The 12,639-nt window shown below is 45.3% G+C and overlaps 1 protein-coding gene across 3 annotated transcripts in view; it reads right to left on the bottom strand.

The window, feature by feature from the left end:
* Positions 1-6,246: 6,246 nt before the first annotated feature.
* Anapc13 (anaphase promoting complex subunit 13) overlaps positions 6,247-12,639 on the bottom strand; it is a 9,407-nt gene continuing 3,014 nt past the window's right edge. For 2 of the 3 annotated variants that reach the window (XM_031343229.1, XM_031343230.1), the window contains exons 2-3: positions 10,576-10,701; positions 6,247-6,475 (exon numbers count right to left, since the gene is read on the bottom strand). In XM_031343229.1, coding sequence (XP_031199089.1) covers positions 6,350-6,475; positions 10,576-10,674 — 225 coding nt within the window. In that variant the 5' untranslated portion in view covers positions 10,675-10,701 and the 3' untranslated portion in view covers positions 6,247-6,349. Of the gene's footprint in view, positions 6,476-10,575; positions 10,702-10,878; positions 10,900-12,639 lie in introns of those variants that run through there. The other variant, XM_031343231.1, reaches the window with a different exon arrangement.

The raw sequence follows: 12,639 nt of genomic DNA, 5'->3' as shown, positions 1-12,639 counted from the left end.
AAAAGAGGTGTTGGGGGGCGGGGAAAACTGGAGAGAGATTAAGAGCACTGACTGCCCTTCCAAAGGTCCTGAGTTCAATTCCCAGCAACCACATGGTGGTTCACAACCATCTGTAATGGGATTCGATGCCCTCTTTTGATGTGTCTGAAGACAGCAACAGTGTATTCACATATATAAAATAAATAAATAAATCTTAAAAAAAAAAATCCTCACATGCTTCTAAACATACCTAGATGAAAAGGAGGAGAGAGGGAGGGGAAAGAGACTGAATGAGAAATAATCTGAGTGTCAGGCATGTTCTCAACCCCTTCCAAAGTGCAGGCGTCCACAGCCAGCCCCTCAAAGGCCAACTCTTCCACAAGCTTTCCCAACGCCTTCAGCTGCCAGAGGCCTTTGTCTTTCCATCTGTCCTCTTGCATGGTCTCTATGTCCATACCTGTCCACCTACATATCTACCCACATGTCTACCCATGTATCCATGCATCTGATGTGTCCACACAGAGATCCATCTAGTAGTCCATTGGTCCAGTAGATATTGACTGAGCATTAACTGTGTGCTGGGCACATTCCATACTGTGCTCTTTTCATGTGAGTTTGTTTTGTGGCCTCATACACTATCAGGCGGGAGCCCCATCTTCAGATCTATACTTGTGCTTCCCAGGGTGCTTTGTGTAGATCTGCTGCCTGCTTGGAAGTAACTGAATACAGATAAGAGTTTTGACTCATATCCCAGATCTTCTTTCAAAAGCAGCAAGAAGAGGTTTTTGGTTTTATTTTTATGAAAATAAACAATACTTTTCTAAGTTTTGCAGCATTTATATGGTTATCTGAAAAAAAAATTATCCAAAGAGCTGCTACTTTTTCTGAAGCCTAGCTGTGGAATTTCCTTCCTCTGCCTTCAGATCTTGTCCCTGCATGTGACCTTTGCCAGTAGGCTTGTTGTTGTCTTTCCTTCCAGACTGCAGAAAACAAATGTAGGCAAATTCATAGTCAGCTATGCTCACACATGCACCTATCAACTTGGCACACACACCGAGAGCTGTTAAAACATGAATTTCAGAAAATTTATGCAGGAAATAAAACCTGGATGCTTAACTTACATGTTTATCATTCTTTAACTACAGTGGAGTTCTGAGTGCATTTTTACTCTTTGATTCTAGAAGGCTGAGAGAAGTTGGCAGAGTCCTCCTAGTCCCAAGGTCAGCAAGGGGTCAACTAGATCTTAGAACCAGAGTCAGGCTGGGGCTGGAGCTCAGTGGTATATAGTGCTTGCTGAGCTTGATGGAAGGTCCTGGGGTCAAACCCCGGTACAGGTCCTTGAAGAGAGAACACACACCTGGGTCTTCTGCCTTCTGAGGCATTGCCGCTTCACCTTGCCGTCTTCAAAGTTCACGAGCTTAATATAGGATGCCTTTGAAGTGCCTGCTGCATTATATTAATGACAATCGATAGCTCAGGTTTCAGAAGTTTGCCATGGGTCCCAATCGGTTTCAACACATCACCTACCTTGCCTCATTTAGCCTGAGAAGCGTATGATGTCGGTAGTACTGTCAACCTTGGCTTCAAGGAGACCTGGGTTTAGCAAGGTAATAGCCTGTGAGGGGATGAGCAGCTGGAATGTTGCTTGGCTTTTGGGTTTTGAACTCAGGTCCCCTTGTTTCAAGGTCTGTGCACTTAGTTACCGGTGCATCTGCTTGATGCATACGCAATGTTAGAGAAGCAACTATTAAGGGAAATGAGCTGTGCATTTGACATGAAACGTGTTATTTCAGAGACTTTGCAAAATGAAAGCAGAGAGGGGGAGAAGTTAAATGCTTCTAGATAAGAATATAAATGCTAGCATTACAGTAAACCAAAGAAGCAATCAACAGACAGAGAGATGGCTGATTAATTGAAGGAACTATACAGGGTGAAAAGTCCATGGGGAAATAGGGACCAGCCCTCTCTGCTTCTGCCATGAGTGCCCTGAACCCAGCCCAGGGCTCAGATTATTCCTAAGACTCCCACGAGCCCCTTACCTCCCCAACTCCAGGGCAGCCTAGGTGAGAGCAGGGTGGGTAGAGAGGTAGGAACATCTCCTAAAATCATCACAGCCATGAGAATAGAACCTGGAAGGAGAGAGGCTGAGAACACAAGAGCCTTGAAAAAAAGACAGATCAGACCACGAGGGGTCCCAGTCAAGAGCACATGTTAGGGCAAGCTCACTGGCGATTTGGCAGAAAGTCCTCCAGGGCCAGCATGGCTGCCACTTAGTAGCGTTTGGAAGGCAGGTGGAATGGAAGCTGGGGACAGAACTCCCAGAAGAAGGCAAGACCAGAGTATGGGCGGAGGAAAGTTTTTTGCCCTCGGGTGGTGGCATCTCCATAAAGGGGGCCTGAGTCACCAGGGAAGGCATGGATAACAGGGACGGGCTTTTACATCACCCTCTCTCATTTCCTCTCCAGTCATTTGGTATTTTTGAGCTCTCCACCCTTTGTCACCTTTTCCTGTCCCCAGAAAATCTAGCTAATGAGTATGTGTGCGTGCATATTTTTCTGCATATGTACAATCAACTCTCAGAACAGTATTAGCTGAAAACAAAGAAAACTGCTATGATTTGGCCAGATTTGAGCCACAAAAATACTTTTTTGCATATGTTAAATCAACCAAGTAAACAACCCAAAGAAAAACAGGCAAAAAGTCTTTATACTATTGACTAGCAGTCATGGACAGAGGAGTTGAACACTGTCCTCAGATGTCATAGTGCTTTTCATACCTTATTTGGGTGAAAGGGTCTACTCTGGGACAGGGCTAGAGAAGGTTACATAGTCATTGGCTAAGAGCCAGGGTAAACTGCAGTAAGGACATACCCTGGAGTCACATGATTACCTTGCCTCAAGTGCTCTTAGCTCTCCACACACCTGCCTTTCTGGGCTTACAGAATCTCTGTACCTGCCCCTCACCCCCACCGTCACTCAGGCAAGCCTTCCCGAGCTCAATCAGCCACCGCCTTAGGAGATCTTGAAAGGACCCTGAGAAGCCTCATATGACAGCAAAGATGCTGGCCCTAGCTCTCTGCTCTGCTTCTCTGGCACCTGCCTGCTTTTCTTGTGCTTTAAAGTCTGCTGATAGAGGACCTTAAATGTTCACCCTTCCAATGTAAGTGACATTTGAGTTACTCTCTAGCCAACATGGAACCCTGACTGATGGCTGCTGTGGATTAGCTAGCTGCAACTGGAATCCATTGCAAGATGAAAACATGGGTCCTTTTAACAAGCAATTGAAAGATGCAAGATAAGAGGGTGAAGCATTAATCCAAATGAATGCTTCTGAGAGTGCACATTCATGGAGCCAGAGCTGGTTGGCTCAGGGGCAGAAGCAGGCTGGGGGTGTCCATCAGCTGAGTTCCAACTGCCCTTCTGGGTCAGCACCTCAGGACTAGATGCTTCCACTGGGTTCACTGAAGGACTTTGGTACCGGAAAGGCAGTAGGAACCAGACTTGAATTTTTAAAAAGGAGTTGAGCGGCCTCTGCTGGTTACAAAGGGGCACTGATGACAAACTCTGAAAATGAGTGAAATCATGTTTTTTTTTTTTCTTTTGATAGCAATTATATTATTTTGGTAACTAAACAGTAATATTTACTGTCTCATGCATCTCAGGTCCCCTAATAAGAATTCTCTCAGTTCCGTCTCCATGCTATAAATGAGACAAACATGAAAATATTTGAGAATTCTGATGGGATTTTCTAGGGCATTGTTGTGGCTTTTGGCAAAGGATGTAGTTTTTGAGATGTGACACTCTAGGCTGGAAGGTGCTTACTATCTGAGTGACTTTTGTAAAGTCTTTTAACCTGCAACAAGCTAACATTAAATTTTAAGCTCTCATCTCCTGTTCAAAGGACAATGACATCCAGTTAAAAAGAAAAGGAAGGGCTTGAGCCATGGAAGTGTTCCATCCGTCCCAGCTGTCATTGTTGCGATACCATGAAGGGGTGGATCTAAGATGGGCTTCAGATGATGGGCAGCTCCTGGCCTCTGGATGTTTCTCAGGGACAGAGGTTGTATCTGCAGGCCCGTGTCTGGCTCAGAGAATTCAGTTCTGGGCATAACACAAGGTTCACACTGCCTGTGAGTCTTTTTAGAACCATACATCCACAATCCAGGGTTCTCACTGCAGGGAATACTGTGCAGTGGGCAAGCCTGGACAAGTCCACCCGGAAGAGCTATCCCTAACTCCTCCACTTCCGCCTTCACCTCCACAGTCCAAGCCTCCATCATCCTTTTCAGTGTAAAACTCTTTTGTCTCTTGCAATTCCCGTCTTAACTGAAATCCATCTACTGGGGTGACTTGCATTAAACAAACAAATAAACAACAACAACAACAACAACAAATAAAAACTGGGTTGTGGTGTCTCACACCTTTAATCCCTGCACTTGGGAGGCAGAAGCAGGCCATCTCTGTGAGTTCCAGGCCAGCATGGCCTGCAGTGTTGATTCCAGGACAGCCAAGGTTTAAATAAAGAAAATCTGTCTTGAAACAAAACAAAACAAAATGAAACAAACAAACAGACAAAAACAAAACAAAACAAAACCAAAAAGGTCAGGTAGTCCCTAGTTCTGATTAAACCTTTCAAAGACTCAGGAAATGTGGAGAAGTCTCTAGCCCACCCAGGTCCCTTGCTGGCAACACCAGTTCCCCTTTGAGGCTTTGTGTCCTGTTGTCAACATTCATCCCTCATTGTTTTCCCTGGCTACTCATATGTTGGATGTTGGTTCAGAAAGTCAAGGCAGGTACAAGAAATGGTACATTTTCTTTAAAGTGAATGCCATCTATTAGATTCTACTACACTGTACTTCATGAAAACTCCTCTTTCTGTTTTTTCTTTCCACCCACTGTGCCTCTGTATAATATACCCAGCCAATGATACCCAGCTCATGTCCTCCAGAGTAGTGTGTTTATACTGTCTCCAGGAGACGGCTGGAGGGAGAGCCAATAACTGACATTTCGTAGCAGTACATCCATCCCCAAGGCTTGATGCCATCAATTCCTTTTTTAGAAAAAGATTTATTTTTATGAGTGTCTTGCCTACTATGTGTGCATATGCATCTCAGGTGTGCAGTCCCCCCAGAGGCCAGAAGAGGGTAAGAATCCCCCTGGAACTGGAGTTACAGACAGGTATGAACTATTATATGGGTACCAGAAACAGAACCCAAGTCCTCTGCAAGAGCAGTAAGTGCTCTTTCACCGCTTGAGTCATCTCTCCACCCTAGACACATTTTTGTATAAATATAGTACCGACTACTGGCTCCACAGTACTTTACATGTGAAGGGGCTCTGAGGTATGAGATGCCTTTATTATTCTGAATAAAAGAGTATTCTATTCATGAAGAGAACCTCTCCAGGGTACAAAGGCAATAACCATAGACAGAGAGCAGAGGTAACTAATAGCTAACTGGGATTACAACCACATACCACCATGCCATGAAGCCCAATTTTTACTGGAGTTGGGATCAAACTTAGGTCCTGACTAAGCCATCCCCTAATTCTTGGGAGATAACTTTTTAATCCGTACATTTATGCAATGTCTAAAAGTAGCCTGGAATCTTAAGAATGCCAGCTATCAGTGAGTGGGGTATCTGCTCCAGGCGCAGGCACCTACAGGCTGACTTCACTCTGAACACTCCTCAGGCACGGGAATATGAGTCTGTGGCTCTCTTTACGTCTGGACTCCTCTGACTTTCCTGCTCGCATTTTTCAACTACCTGTGCCAAAGGACACATGTAAGGAGTGGGGAAGTATTAAACTTTGACAGAAGCAAAACTGGAGCTAAAGGCGAATGTTTAACCGACTATGATCAGACACAAGCGTGTGAATGACTAGTCGGAGGCTTCAAGAGCCACGGTCTGCTCTCCTGAGAAGTCTCAGTTTTCATTCAGAATATTTTCATGCTGTGCTTTGTTGGTTAACAAAACAAAAAACAGAAAACAAAAACAAAACAAAACAAAACAAAACAAAAACCAAGGGGACTGGAAAGATGGCTCAGAGGTTAAGAGCACAGATTGCTCTTCCAGAGGACCTGAGTTCAATTCCCAGCAACTACATGGTGGCTTACAATCATCTGTAACGGGATCTGATGCCCTCTTGTGGTGTGTCTGAAAACAGCTACAGTGTACTCACGTAAACTAAATACATAAATCTTAAAAAAAAAAAATCAAACCCAAAACCAAACCAAACCAAACCAAACCAAAAAGAACAAGTGGGCATATGCTTTTGAGTGTTGATTTATTACTAGAGATTTGAATTTGGAGACAGGAAACATTTTTATTCACATATTTTTGAAAACTCCATCCATGGGAAGGAGCCCAGAATCAGTTTCCAGCTGGTGGGACATTCTCGTGGAGGCCCTGGAGGGCCAGGTCTGTCCACTTCATCTCCTGTTCTTTCACAGACTCTGTGGTGCCACCATTGTCTTGCTCAGGCTCAGGAAGCTCGCTCTGGAAGGGAAGCACACCCATAACAACCATCAGGAAGGGTCCTTTCAATATATTTTTGAGATGGATCTCAGGTAGCCCAGGCTGGCCCCAAACTCACGATATCATCTTGAGTTGTGTTTCTGCGCTGCTGGGGACTGAGCTCAAGGCCCTGTGTGAGCTACACTAGCACTCTCTCACTGAGCCACACTCTCAGCCAATCACCCTACCCTTCTTTGCCTCCCAGGAGCTGGGATTACAGGTGTGGACCTGGTCTTGCCGTTACTTCTGAAAACACGAGGGCATCGGGAATGAAGGCCTGTGAGGGCCCAAGAACAGCCAGCAAAGCTGATGTGATGTTCTAAAGAAAGAGTCAAAACAAACAGATAGATGGAAAATATCAGAGGTTCTGTTCAGCGTGGCTTGCTTGGAAGCCTTACTGGAATGCTGGGCCCTGTGACTCTGTTTTTCTTACAAGAGGCAGTGGGACAGGAGGGCTAAGGGCAGAGACTGGAGCCCCACACAGCTATTCATTTGCTGGCTTATTTGGGTGATGAAGGCCTCAAACCCTTGGGGCCTTTGCTTCCACTCTCAAAAACTGGAGAAAAAAAAATGAGTTTTTTTTTTTGTTGTTCTTTCATGTCTCTGCCTAGGGGAAAGAGAGAATGAGGACATTTAGATCCAGTGCATGCTATGCAGGGTATTCAGTACTCCAGGGCACACACTGCTAAGTGAGTGGCTGAGAACACTGACAAGAGCCAATGGTGAGCCTATTGAAATGCTTTAAGGGCCAATCTGATTTGCTGATATGTTTTCAAATACAGGAATTGTATGAAGAAAAAAAATGCTGCACTAAACCCTTTAGTGACAATATGGGCTGGATAAGGGACACTGACAATGGAACAGATGAGAGCTCCCCCTAGTGGGAAAACACAGTGAAGACTAGCTCACACCCCAAGAGACAGTTTCTTGTGGAGATAAGCCATGGGGCCACACTAGACCCATGCCTGGCTCCAGAGTTCACTGATACCATGGATTTCTATGTAATTCCCTGGTTGTGTTAGCAAACTGCTGCTTAACATTCAAAGTTAGGATTTCCCTCTCTCTCTCACACACACACACACACACACTATGTGGAGTTATTTTTCTTTTTAAGATTATGTTCAACATATAGAACATGATACTTAGCTACAATGTGTACAAATGTACATATTGAATCAGGTCCAGTGAAATGGTTCAGTAGGTAAAGGCACTTGCCGCCAACGCTAAGTTCTACATGTGTGTCATGGCACACAGGTACACACATACAGGAAAAACCCAAATGTGTTTGCATTGCATACATCTGCTTTTACAAATGTAAAATGAGAGTCAACACTCTGTAAACAGATCCAGAGAATTGTCATTCTCTAGTCCGTTTAGAAATCTGACCTTAATAATTATCTACAGGTCACAAAAAATAAACAGACCTCTGATTAAGAACTACTTAATTTCATGCTCTCTAAGGGCGTGCTAGGCTTTCTAAAATTGTATCCTTTGCTTGGTGACTATTAATTCTTGTGATGAGTACTACATGTAAAACTAGACAAAACATGCCCACCCAATACAAAATACCAGAAGCACAATAGCCACGGGGGCAGCTTCACCAACAGCTGTGGCTGTCTGCAGCTGCTCCTGCCAAGCGGCTGTCTAATCCCTGACTGTGCATCTGCATTGGTCACAGACTTGCTCTTCTCAGCAGAATGCAGCTGTGGGGCAGTCCTGGGCCTGAGCCCTAAGGCTCTGCACTTCCCTGTTGCTGCTGAGCCTGAGGCGGAGGTCCAAGAAGACCTGCTGGGTGAAGTGTGCCAAGGGGCAGCCATCCTGTTAACTGCCAGACAGGTGACCCTCCTGTCCCACTCAGCCCCAGCTAGTCTGCTGGCTGACTAGCACAGCACTAGCAAGCCCAGGATTAGTTGGCTGAACTGGTGTGGACCATTACTCCCACTGAGTTATAAAATCATGACCAAAACAGTTGTTACTGCAAGCCATTAAGTTTGAGGATAATTTGTTATGCAGCGAAAGCTAACTGATAAGTCACATTCCTTTAGAATCACACCAGGCTACCAGGCCAACAGGAAGTCAGCAGAGGGCCTTCCCTCTTCATTTCCCACCACATAATTGCTCCTTAAACCTTGCTGTAGGGACTCTGCAAGTCACTGCACTTCTCTTGGTGTTCTGGCTTCCCCTCCTTGCCTAGATTGCTGCACTGCAGTAGCATCCTACGTGATGTCCTGGCCCTTTCTTCTATTGAGCTGTCTGCCGATGCTACAAACCCTACTTTTTGAAAGACAAATGTGAGCATGGCAGCTTCCCTCCACAGACATTTCATCCATAGATCCCCAGAGAAGGAGGCTTAAGTGGGGCCCAAACACCTTCTCAAAAACTATGTCCAACTTTCTGCCTCCTAACTATAAAGGTAATTGCTGCCCATTGCTTCACCATCTTCCAACGTGTTTCAAAACCCCCGGGCCTGTTACACTCTCTTCTCTGCTGCAGTACCCTGTCTAGCACCATTAAACTTCCGGTTTTTGCTTAAGCATTACATTTTCTATTTCTAGTGCATGCCGGGTCTCCGGCCATTCTCCACTTGGTTATTCTTTCCTCCTGCATGGTAGTGTAATTAGTGACCTACCTCTCTTGATCCCTGGCCCCAAACAGGAACTTTATCTTATGTTCATATAACCTTAGGGCACAACCATAGACTTTGGAGAAGTGATTGTTGGATGGATGGACGGATGGATGGATGGATGGGTGGGTGGACAGATGAAAGCTTACAGACTTTGAGCTTTGCAGACTGAGGCATGAAATCTAACTTATTTGAGGTAAGTCACTAGACTTGAGGTAAGTGCGCCTCTCTGATCCTACTCTTTTCCTGCCAAAAGGAGGCACCACCACCTTCCCTGCATAGCTGTCTTAAGGATTACAGATAGTGCAAGCCTTAATTTCCATCTGTGGCTTAAAACTAGTAATAAATGGTAGCTATAATTCTTATTATTTTATTGTCCTGAACTTTAATTAAGCTGTGACTTGAATATCCACTGAACATGTTCCCACCTCTTACTCTTGAAAGAGAATGTAGGTGAGCGGAGTGTGTTCTTTGTAAAATAGCAGTGGCAAGCAATGCTCCAGAAGTCTTGCTGTGTTAGCTGCTCTTCCAGGGCACATGTCACATTTTACAGACAAAGTCCCCAGACTCTGTTTTCATTGTCCTTTGTTAGGCCTTTGTAACATCAATAAGAATTTTTTAAAAAAAAATCTACATAAGCAAGAGTGGGGGTTACTTAGCACAGGTTCAACCAACCTTTTAAGGAGGTTTCCCAGACATCAGCAGAGAAAGGGTTTACTGAGAGCTTGTATGTCTAAAGGCCAAAGAAGAAAGGCAAGGTGGGCCCCAAGCAGCTAGCCTGTGTGCATGCGTGTTTCAGAAATGCTGGCACTGGGGCTGAGGGATGGCTCTACTGCTTTTGTAGAGGACACTGGTTTTTCAGCACTCATGTTGGGTGGTTCACAAGTGCCTTTAATTCCAGCTCCAAGGGATCCAACACCCTCTTCTGGCCTCTGAGGACACATGCTCCCCCACCGTACCCCAGACCCTCACACAAACACAAATGGAAATAAATCTTAAGGGCTGGGGCTCAGTGGTAAGATCATCGACTGCTCTCCTAGATGATCCAAGCTTTGTTCCCAGCACCTGTGTCGAGTGACCTCTAACTACCTGTAAGTCCAGCTCCAGGGAATTTTATGCCTTCTTCTATCCCTCTCCCCACCTGCACATGGGTGGCAGACATTCTCACATACATATACATACACACACACAAATAAAAACAAATATGTCTTAAAATAAAAACAAAACACAAAGACTGGTAAGCCAGCATGCTCCTTGCTCCTGGGTGTGATGTGCTAAACTCACACTTGGCCTCCCTCTGGGCTTTTGTGGGCTCCAGCCCTGGTATGACCCCTAATGAAGCTGATTACACCAGCCAGTCGGATTTCTGGGCCTTAGCATTTCACTTCCCACCAGCCTCCACTAAGTCTCACCACATTTTCTCTCTGACCCATTGTCCTGAGCCTGAATCACAACCTACCAGTGGAATGGCGACATCCTCATATGGCAGCTTGTCTTCCCGCCAGGCATCATCAATCAGGTCTAAGATCCTTCCATCTCGCTGTACCTCACTGTCCATCCTCCTGCAGCTTTGATCTTGTCAGGTCTGAAAGCCAAAGAGGTCATTGTTTGTTTGTTTGTTTTTTAAAAACACAGGTGAAGGTACAGTTTAATCTAGTTCCAGGATTCCTCATACTTTTAGCTTGAAACTGGTTTTGCTGCTGTGTTTAACATCACCTCAGGAAAGGCCCATCTTGTATAATGAGCACAGTTCGCGCCTCACCTCTGCTGACAGATGCTAGTGTAACCAGAGAGCAACACATGTCTTCTGAATAAGGTCCTGGAAGACACTGCACATAAATGTAGCTTTCTTTTATCTTTACAATCTTACACAGTCAGCCTTCCCTGTTTGTGATGTCTTTGATGAGTCTCTGACTTGACTCAGACTGACTTAACTCAGTGTCATCTCCTGCTCCTGAAGACCTCCCCCACTATTTGGTACAAGTCTTCACCTGCCTTGGCTCAAACATTGGCATTTTTTTTTTTTTTCAAGAGAGGGTTTCTCTGTATAGCCCTGGCTGTCCTGGAACTCACTCTGTAGACCAGGCTGGCCTCAAACTCAGAAATCCGCCTGCCTCTGCCTCCCAAGTGCTGGGATTAAAGGTGTGTGCGATCACTGCCCGGCTAAACACTGACATTCTTAAGGCACAGGAAGGAGTTAAGGGAACATGCTGGGCAACACTGAGCTGGGATGTGTAAAGTGACCAACCATAGGCCAGCTGCTAATCCTTAGGGCAGGAACAATGTGGGCAGTTGGGCTTCCCCAGGAAACCACTTCCTTTCTTAAACAGCACCCAGCCTGAACTCAACAGTAGTAGTCCAAGATCAATGGGTGGCAGTTCCAGGTTCCCTGTCTATCTGGGCTTCCTCCCTTTTGTTTGTTTTTTGAGAGTCTCCAACTTTCTATAGCCAAAAACAGCCTTAAGCTCCTAGTCCTCCTGCCTCCACCAATGGGATTACAGGTCTGTGCCACCGGCTCTGTTTATAGAACCAGGGCTTTGTGTATACTAGTTAAGCACACTGCCAACTGACCTACATCCCCAGCTGAGGTGGACCCTGCAGGAGTCCCGCGGAAGGGAAACAAACTTCGAGGTGAGAATGAAAACTTGGTTCAGACTGATTTCATCAGTCTGGCTTAGACTTGGGGAGTCTGATGCCAGGTGGTTTATTCCTAACTTAAACACAGTATGATTTGGAAGAAAGTTTCCTGGTGTAATAACACTTTCTGGTGCACAAGGTGTAATTCTATTGAAACTTGACTTAGGGTATGTCATGTCTTCCAAGAAGATGGATTCTGGAGACAGGCTACCTGTACTAGCTTAAGTGTCTAAGGAAGGTCTCAGTCATACAATAACAGACATCATCTGGGCTATTAGCCACTTCTGGAGCTTAGGGAACCCCTGCCTATAAGGGTCACTTAAATTACTAGTCACCTTTGGTCCTGGTTGTAGGAGCTTGATGTGGTCTGGCCCAACAGATAACACAGATCACCAGGCTAGTAATCACTTCCAATTCCCAGCTTTTTAGATAGAAGAACAAGTATATCTTTCACATTGGAAGAACAATCCTGCATGCTTAACATCTGGATATCTGACCTCCCTGGATATCTGTGGGTACAAGGATGTCCCAACCTTTGTGATGTGCTGGGATCCTATCACCCAACCTTCTTCCTTCTTGAAAAAAAAAAAAAACAAAAAACAAAAACAAAAACCAAAACCAAAAACATTTATATGTGTTTGTATGTGTAGAAGTCAAAGGACAACTTGGGGATTTTGGTTCTTTGATTCTGGTCTTCTACCAGGAGGGCCCCAGAGACTGAACTCAGGTTGGCAGCAAATGCCCTTCGGCCACTGAGCTGTCTTGCTGGCTCTCCTCAGTGCCTGGTCCAAGTGCTCGGGATGCTGGCTCTCCTCAGTGCCTGGTCCAAGTGCTCAGGATGCTGGCTCTCCTCAGCGCCTGGTCCAAGTGCCCAGGATGCTTGCTC

This window comes from Mastomys coucha, unplaced genomic scaffold (assembly GCF_008632895.1).
Source record: "Mastomys coucha isolate ucsf_1 unplaced genomic scaffold, UCSF_Mcou_1 pScaffold23, whole genome shotgun sequence".
In the NCBI taxonomy this organism is placed as follows: Eukaryota; Metazoa; Chordata; class Mammalia; order Rodentia; family Muridae; genus Mastomys; species Mastomys coucha.
Note: the sequence above shows the minus strand (reverse complement) of the source record. Positions and strands in the feature narration are given on the sequence as shown.